Source organism: Saccostrea cucullata, unplaced genomic scaffold (genome assembly GCF_032062105.1).
Source record: "Saccostrea cucullata isolate Sc308-1 unplaced genomic scaffold, CSIRO_AGI_Scuc_v1 ctg13985, whole genome shotgun sequence".
Classification (NCBI taxonomy): domain Eukaryota; kingdom Metazoa; phylum Mollusca; class Bivalvia; order Ostreida; family Ostreidae; genus Saccostrea; species Saccostrea cuccullata.
The window spans coordinates 6,776-16,082 of NW_026919939.1; the positions used below are offsets into that span (position 1 = coordinate 6,776).

Consider the following 9,307-nt stretch of genomic DNA (forward strand, 5'->3'; position numbering starts at 1 on the left):
TTTTGCACTTTTTAAAAAAAATTTTCATATGGATGTCTGTATTCCATTATCCCAGTATCTACTTCTATCCAATAGATAATTATTTTAGTTGTAGGTGTCTGCATTTATTGCATCTTAAAAGGAACCCAATTTGCCTACATAAGAATATAAACTGGCTAGAACATACCTACACTTTGATGAATTTGGTGGGCCCACAAAGGAAAAATTGTCCAGGATATGACAGACCCCTGCTGCTTTAAAAATATTTCCATTGTCCACTATAGTGCACAACTTAATGTTTCAAAATTTGACAACTGCTACTTGCTCCCATTGGTTAACATATATCATAATATTAAAATGAATTTTTTCAATGAAAACCTAATAGATGGTGATCTAGAGGGTGAATTGGAACTATTCTATAGGCCTCTTTGATGTCAGACTTTGCCATTAAAATATCTTGACCAAATTTTTTAACCAAACCTCCAACATTAACAATCCAATCACAGTGTACAGCAGAGAGCTCTTTTGGAATGTTGGCATCACGGACTGGTCTTTTGGACAAGATAGGTCATGAATTATTCCGAATTTACCTGAAATACCCTTTGACAATAAACTTAGGGCCATAGTAGGGGTGATACAATAAAGTGATCTAATGGGGGTGCAAGTAATGGTCCAGCAATTGTACCTTTTGCAGACCTGTTTCTGTGTGATCATTGATAATATTTGGGTGCTCCCTTGCTGATTTATGATTACTTAACATATCGGATATGATGGGGTCTGCAACACAACCCAGGCGAAAATCCTATTTAAAACCCTGCACTAAATAATTTGAAAGAGATCTATCATAATGAACTAGAAATTCACTTAATTTGTTTGGGTTGACTGGTGGATTTTTCCAAATAGATTGTTGTGAATATCAAAATCAAAGACGCATCTGTCCACTGATTAATGGACAGAGACGCCCTCGGCTTTGTTGCATTTAACTGTATTGTAACTGATCCGGCAGCAATATTGTTTCATGCGTTGTGCTACTGCCGCACTGAGCGGAATCCCATCAATGTTGATATGCTATGTGCCATTTTTTGGGGTTGCTGGCTCACCTGAACTTAATAACTGATTGAGTAATTCTGATATATTGCTTGTAGCATCTTAAGAAGGTTCCGTCCACCAGTTTTGACACTTCAATCTGATTTTATAGACTCTTTGCTCTTCTCCAGGTTTCGTCTGTGGCTGGCCGTCTCTTTGGCATGATTAAAGCTGAAAGAATTCTATCTAGAATATAATTCATGACTATATATTTTAAGCAAACTACTTCATGTATTTTCTGCTGTTATGTTGAAAGGTATCACCAACATTTTAGGTAATGACCTTTCATAATTGCATACTTTGATAATAAAATGATGAAGATTTCAACAACAGTGGCTTCATAACTGTTACATTTTACTGATACATTTTACTGATAAATCAAGGCATGGTTTTTTTTTTATAAAGACTAGCTTTTGATCTTGTATTGAATAGATAACAGTTTAGACAGCCACATGACTTACCCAGTACTCAATGAGAACCAACTTTGATACAGCAACATGGAAAACTTTGACATCATGTATACTGCTAGTTCACATAGCGAACCAATAACTTTGAGACAGTAACATGGAAAACTTTGACATTATGTATACTGCTAGTTCACATAGCGAACCAATAACTTTGAGACAGTAACATGGAAAACTTTTACATCATGTATACTGCTAGTTCACATTGCGAACCAAAAACTTTGATACAGCAACATGGAAAACTTTGACATCATTTATGCTGCTAGTTTACATTGCGAACCAATAACTTTGAGACAGTAACATGGAAAACTTTGACATCATGTATACTGCTAGTTCACGTTGCAAAACAAAAACTTTGAGACAGTAACATGGAAAACTTTGACATCATGTATACTGCTAGTTCACATTGCGAACCAATTACTTTGATACAGCAACATGAAAAACTTTGACAGTTCACACTGCAAACCAATAACTTTGAGACAGTAACATGGAAAACTTTGACATCATGTATACTGCTAGTTCACAATGCAAACCAATAACTTTGATGCAGCAACATGGAAAACTTTGACATCATGTATACTGCTAGTTCACATTGCGAACCAATAACTTTAATACAGCAATTAACATGGAAAACTTTGACATATGTATACTGTTAGTTTATCCTGCGAACAATAACTTTGAGACATTAGCATGGAAAATTTTGACATCATGTTCTGCAGGTTTTCATGGAGTAATATATATCTAAAAGAAGTATATAATATTTTTTTTACTTGAATGTTTAGAACAGAAATCTTTCTAAATATCTTACTAGATATTTGACTCTTGTCCTATACATATGCATCCATTAATTTCCATGATTTATGCTCATATATCATGTATATCATTATATCAAACTTCAAATTAATTTATACTGGCCTTCGCCTCCTGCAAGTGTTGAACACCGCATCTTTGATACTATTGAGGTTTTGACCATAGGTACTGGATCGGTACTGCATGATTTTGTAGATAGGTGAACTCCATCAGGTACTGTAGGTTAGTCCCAAAACCCTTACAATCTTTGTGGGGGGTCGAAGGAAAGTTCGTTACCTCCAATTTGAAAAAGGCAAATGTCAGGGGCTGTGGAGAAAGTACAAAGTGTTCACGATGTCGCCAAACCCTTAACGGTTAACCCACCTTGGCCATGGATCAACAATGAGAATCCATTTCGGTTAAAACAAAGATTTTTGTATCACATATTGTCTTTCATATACTTGTCCATCCTTCTAATGTACGAATGGCCGATTAGCGCAACCATCGTCATGTCCGCCATTTTGAAACACCCCGCATGTACCCAGGCTCCGATGGAGTCGAAAAACAGTCACAAAGCGAATCCGAAATATCAACTGTGCATAAAGTCCTATGCACTGCTAATCCACTTATTCTTAAGCATTGATCAAGATGAATAATCCGAAATCGTTATGTTTTTCTTACAAAAAATGGTGTGTACAAACACTTGCAGCATCCACCAGCGATAACAATCACGTGATATCTCTGACGTTAGCTAACGACTAATCAACGCAAAGCCTAAAAACCCGAGACTATGCATTACATAACGTCCTAGCTCTGAAACCTGAGATATACAGAAAATATACTACAATCACTACATTCTAACCACAGAAATGGAAAATTACATATGTATGCATAAAACATATTATTATCAATAATATTACAAAAAGATTTTTCCTATACATTTCTATGTAAAACTTAGATTCCCTATTGTGGCCCCGAACGACCCCCGGGAGTCATGATTTTAACAATTTTAAATCTACACTACCCAAGGATGCTTCTACATAAGTTTCAGCTTTTCTGGCCGAATGGTTCTTTATAGGAAGATTTTAAAAGATTTTTTCTATATATTTCTATTTTAGAATATTTTAAAAGATTTCTCCTATATATTTCTTTGTAAAACTTAGATTCCCTATTGTGGCCCCGCCCTACCCCGTGGGTCATTATTTTAACAATTTACACTACCCAAGGATGTTTCCACATAAGTTTCAGCTTTCCTGGCCTAGTGGTTCTTGAGAAGAAAAATTTTTAATGACCCGACCCTATTTTTGTCTTTTCTTAATTATCTTCAATGGTAATAGGACTTGGCCCTTCATTTTTACAATTTATTACAATTTAAACTCCCCTTTACCCAAGGATGCGTAATTTGTTCTTGTACCAAGTTTCGTTAACATTGGCTTAGTGGTTCTTGAGAAGAAGTCGAAAATGTGAAAAGTTTACAAACGGACGGACGAATAGACGGACAGACAGGCAGACAGCTAGACGGACGACGGACAAAACGTGATCAGAAAAGCTCGCTCAGGTGAGCTTAAAACCCCATAAAACTACAATAAAAGAAATCCATGAAAAAATCAAATAATGTACGCTTTGATTGACCGCATTATTTATTTTTAGTTAATAAAAAAGAAAGAAATTTATATAAAAATATGAAAGAAGTAATCATATTAAGAGCAAAAGTAGTGAAAACAATATAATGAATCAAATATAAGTCTGTGTTGATTTTTCATCCAAAAATAAACAGTTTATATGCTATATATACGAACAGATATTATTAGTTTGATGTGGCCACGGAATTAACGTATATCACCTCATTACAATGACAGGATTAATCCCGGAAACTGTCCATCAGTATCCGAAGTCGAATTATTCATCCCTCTATGCGTATAAAAATTTATCTGGACACCCCGTCCGTTGACGGACTGTTTGTATGTTCTGCCGTTCCAGCTGCTAGGTCCTTGTAATTTAACCCAAACTCTGTATCTTTTATTAGGAAATAAAACCACGGGTTTCCTCAATTTAATTTCAAACTGATAATCCAAAGAATCGGTTTTCTCTATTACCTGAGAAGGTATGTCTCCGACTTCAGTCGAGTTTTCAAGCACTTTGCCCACAACCGTGTATGTATACGGAACCGACCTCCCTCCCCACATCAGAAAACCATGAAGTTTAACATTTCTGTTCACGGTAAATTCTAAACTGTCCTCGGTACCCGAATAACCCCAGCCAGCCTTCGACCCACTGCCACGAAAAACAGTGAACGTTTTATACCTCCGCTCTTCAAGATTGAATTTTGTGTTTCCCATGTTTAGATTACCAACAATAATTTGCTGCAAATTGAACATATCTTCAGAAGTAAGTATTCGCCGTCTGCAAACATCTTTTACAAATGTTTCTAAAGTCAATGACTGAAAACGAACGTGGTATATAATATCCCCTATCTCTTTTCTAATATTTTCATCAGACTTCTCCATATGTTTTCTTTCACATTGATTTTCAGCCCATTTTATTAGAAAGTGATAAATTCCCAGTTCCTCTATATTTAAGTTCTCTGAGGAGACTATCTCGCTGAGGGTTTCTTTCATTAGTCCTAAGGCAGAGGGTGATTGAAAAACTGAATCACAGTTTTCTTCAATGAAATCCATACACTTTTCTGTCAGATTTTCAAAGTTGAACAACTTTGCAGATTCAATGATTGAACATACAGTTTCTGTTGTGATATTTTGATCTAAATATAATTTCGAAGCTTTTTTCAATTCCTCAGCATCGTATTTTTCAGCAGCGTACAAGGCCCCAATGACTGTGTCCTCAGTAACATCAACATCACCACAATACAGAAATCTAAAAAAATATTATGAATTATAAGTATATCATGAATTCATACTGACGGCTGGAAAATAAATCCAATATTCCAGCAAAATATAAAAACTACTCCTGCGCATATGACTACTTAATAGCTTTTTTAAAAATGAAAAATGTGTACATTTTGTACGTGAGTTTTAGCTTATTCGCAAAATGAAGGCATTACATAAACTGAAAATTTGTACATGCTGCATAGACTGAAAATTTGTACATGCATGTAACGGAAATTGAAAATGCTACAATATTATCTTTTATCTATATACTCTGTAGCAATTTATGAATGTAGCAATAATGACTAAAAACGTGATTAATATGTTGCAGGTTGAAAACTGATATGTCTTTGACAATGACTTTCAAATGGCCCAAAAGAATACTGAAATTATGCTAAGAATTATTAAAATCTAAATTTTACCGTAAAAGAACATGGAATGCAGATGACTCAATGTCTGGAATTTTAATTTCCTTAGCTTCTGCTAGGTCTCCATACAACATGGCGTCAAACACGGGACTTCTACTCGCTAGAACATACTTATGAGCGTGAATAAGCTTTTCTTCTTTTCCCACTCTAAATGTGACATCACAATGGATTTCTTTTTTCAGCATATATCGGTTACATTCAGCAACACTGAGGCCAGAACGCCAGTTATTGGAAGTCTTGACTTCAGTCATCTGAAAATATAAAAGACTGAATTATAAAATCTTACAATCATGTATTTGAATAAATCGTATTTAAAGATAATTTTAATAATCAATTTGGATATTTGGCTTTAAAATTGACTGATTTGTTTCATAGAATTTAATTTCACACGACATAATCTAAAGTATTTACACATGAGTCCCCATATTAAATATATTCTTTATGTATAAGTTTGAGATTAATTATTGCTCTTCATATATAAATTATTTCAAATTATCATTATTGTCTTTTTTTCAATTAAGCTTTCCAGAATATGAGGGCAACACTACATTATCTTTCATCAAACTCATTTGATTCGAACCTACACGTTCTTGATATTTTGATTTTAATTACTCAGTCATATTTCATTCAATAAGTCGATGTTACAGGGCTTTTAACAATATCCTTTATTATCATTTTTTGCTTATTCATTTTCGTTATAGTGACCATGTTTGTAAATATTACTCAACGTGTTGGCATGCCTTCGCTGACTTTTATTCTAATACATTGAATGAATTGTGTTCTTGTTAATTTAAACATACATGTACATACAGAGAATTCACGGATGCTGTCACCGTTCTACAAGAAATTCTAAAAGGGTACGTATTTTCACCAGGAAACGTGTGGCCCTTTTCACAATAGTCTTACGACTAACAGTCACGAAGAATGAAATTTCCTACCAATTTTCAAGGGATAGTTACTGTAAGCTGCCAAAAATCTTATTTTTCGACTCCATTATATTACTATTTTATGATTGCAATGTAAATAATAATAAATAAATATCTTCATTAAAAAAAGAGTTAAACAATTTTTTTCGTAGTCGTAAGACTTTTTTATGAAAATAGTCACTGAACAACCCTCTGTGTTTCAATGTCCAGGATTTTTTCCGAACTTTAGCGTCATATTTTTAAAATTTAGATATGATTTTTACAACACACGGGGTGTTGAACAATTATTTTCTCAATTAATATCTAATTTTTCTAATGAATATATTCAAAAGACCTTTTTTATCAAGGTGTATTTTAAAGTTTCAATCTACACCAAACAATCATTACATTTTTCCCTATATTGATAAGAATGGACACTTTTCCTACATTTTTTTTTAATTTCTATGGGTTTCCGTAGTTGATACAATGAATTTAAAACGAAAGTAAAAATACAAAATTTTTAAAATAAAATGAAAAAAAGTATTCAGTAATTCAAAAACTAGTATATGTGAACATGTATATTTTACCTTGCAGACTGATACGTGTATATAAAAGGAAGTAGCTTATCCGTGTCTCCTTCCATATTATTTATCAATTTAAAATCTGATATGATTGACTGTGTTAAACTTGTAAACTTACAAAGGAACTGGGATAGTGAAGCTTTTATATCAACAAGTTCATAATATATCTAAATCACGATACCATTTTTAAATAAACCAATTACTCTCATTAAAATACACACAAAAAATGTTTAAAACGCTTACCTTTGGCAAACAAATGGCATGTAAACTACGGTGAAACGTTCGGATTGTATAACATTAGTTTTCTTTAGAGTGTTGGCGATCCCAGATACAGCATACTCATAACTATTTGAAATTACACCATTTATTGAATCATGAATACAACATTTCTAACGCTTGGCAAAAGGAGTATATATGATAAGAGCCAATTTTGGCCCCCTAAAAATCTACATTTTAGAATGACATTCAGATATGTTTAATTGATATTTATTTTGTAGAAGAGATTATATTAGAAATATTTCCAATATATTTTTCACATTTATATGCACTCACTAGCTGTAAATGACATTAGAAATAATGCTATTTCTGCTATCTAACAAAAAAGCCAAAAATATGCCCTTTTCTCGATGTTTTATCTTATGGGAAACATAGAGCGCAGTGTAGAACATACATAATTTTTATGTCACTAATTAGTATTAGAAAGATACATCTATGGTTAAAATATAAATCTTGTTCTAGACTGCACTCTATATTTTCTGGAAGAAAAACTGCTTGAAAATAGGCAGTTTTACACAAAATATGCTAAAATGGCGGGAAAACGTGATTTTTATGATGTCATATTTCTAAAATAACGGCATTTTGATCAAAATGAAAATGACCAATAAAAGTCGCATGTATAGCTGTACAAATTAAAGCTATATATAAAGTAAAATTAAGATATTAATTTTAAGGGGCCAATTGAGACACTTACCATATATCGCTCTTAAATAATTTCACTGAAATGCATTTTTTCTAAAAATGGGTTGATTTGATAAACTTTAAGATCACTTTAAAAGTGCGAATTTTCAGATATTGATGAAAAAATTTGTACTGCAATATATCTTGGGGAAAAAAATTAAACGTGTATAGTGACAGTAACTAAATCTTTTTGAACGACCGAAAGAGTAAAAAAGAAAATCACGTATTACATGTACATATATCCGCTAATTAAGGATTTTAATCCCTAATAGGACCAACTTCTCTATCCTTAAATGTCCATTAAGTAAATAATAATCTGACTTGTAATAGAAGCATTTTATAATAGAAAAGAATTGCCCACGTGAAAATGTCAAACATTTCATTAACTAAGCAGTAGTTAGTTAAAAGAAATTGCATTGAAGTCTATGGGGAAAAGCGTTTTTATTAAAATAAAAATTAGAATAATTAGAATATCATAAAATACTGTGGTGGAAAGATGCATTGAACCATTAGAAATAGAATGACGATTTAAAATAATTTTTTAACCAGATAAGATTTTTAAAATTGATTTTTTTATTAATTGAAAATAAAGGGAGATAACTCTTAGCAAATTTCAAGGTCATAAATTAGGACACATCCCACCCTTACATGCTAATTGTAATAGACGGGATTTATGTCTAATAAACTGAATATTCTACACTTACACAAAACTTAGTATTCTACACTTACACATCTTAAATGTGTTAAATTTCATTTAATGTGTTGCTATTAGGGATTAAATACCTTAAAAAAGTTCTTTTTATTCATATGTGGTTGGAATATCTCAACTAAATAAAATTATCTGATCAAATTTGATCTAAGGGGGGCCGACTAAGTTTTTATTGTGTGAAAACTACAATAGCGAAACTCTTCATTTTTATACCATATATAACTTACATTAACTTCAGTGTACACGCCGAATTCGTGAGAAATCTACCGTCAAGGTATTCTTAAGGGAACGTCTTAAAATACAGGTACATTTACTATAGAAATTATATTGAAAAGTGCCAATTTTAGCACTTTAAAGCAAATTATACAAATTCTACAATAGACTTATCGTTCAAACTATAGTATATGATTAGTAAAACTATATTGTACATTATATGTAAGAAACACAAAATTCTACCTTCTTGTTACAGAGGGAGAATCTAAAAATGCCAAAAATTAACGAATTTTCCTTTTTTATAGAGTACA

General features: G+C 32.5%; 1 protein-coding gene across 1 annotated transcript; it reads right to left on the minus strand.

Annotated features, from left to right (window-relative positions):
- Window positions 1–4,021: 4,021 nt before the first annotated feature.
- LOC134240571 (BTB/POZ domain-containing protein 2-like) lies at window positions 4,022–5,867 on the minus strand. The gene is made up of 2 exons (XM_062722660.1): window positions 5,626–5,867; window positions 4,022–5,192 (listed from the first exon to the last, which is right to left on the minus strand). The coding sequence occupies exons 1-2, from the start codon at window positions 5,814–5,816 to the stop codon at window positions 4,166–4,168; spliced, it is 1,218 nt and encodes a 405-aa protein (XP_062578644.1). The 5' UTR covers window positions 5,817–5,867; the 3' UTR covers window positions 4,022–4,165.
- Between the last annotated feature and the right edge of the window lie 3,440 nt (window positions 5,868–9,307).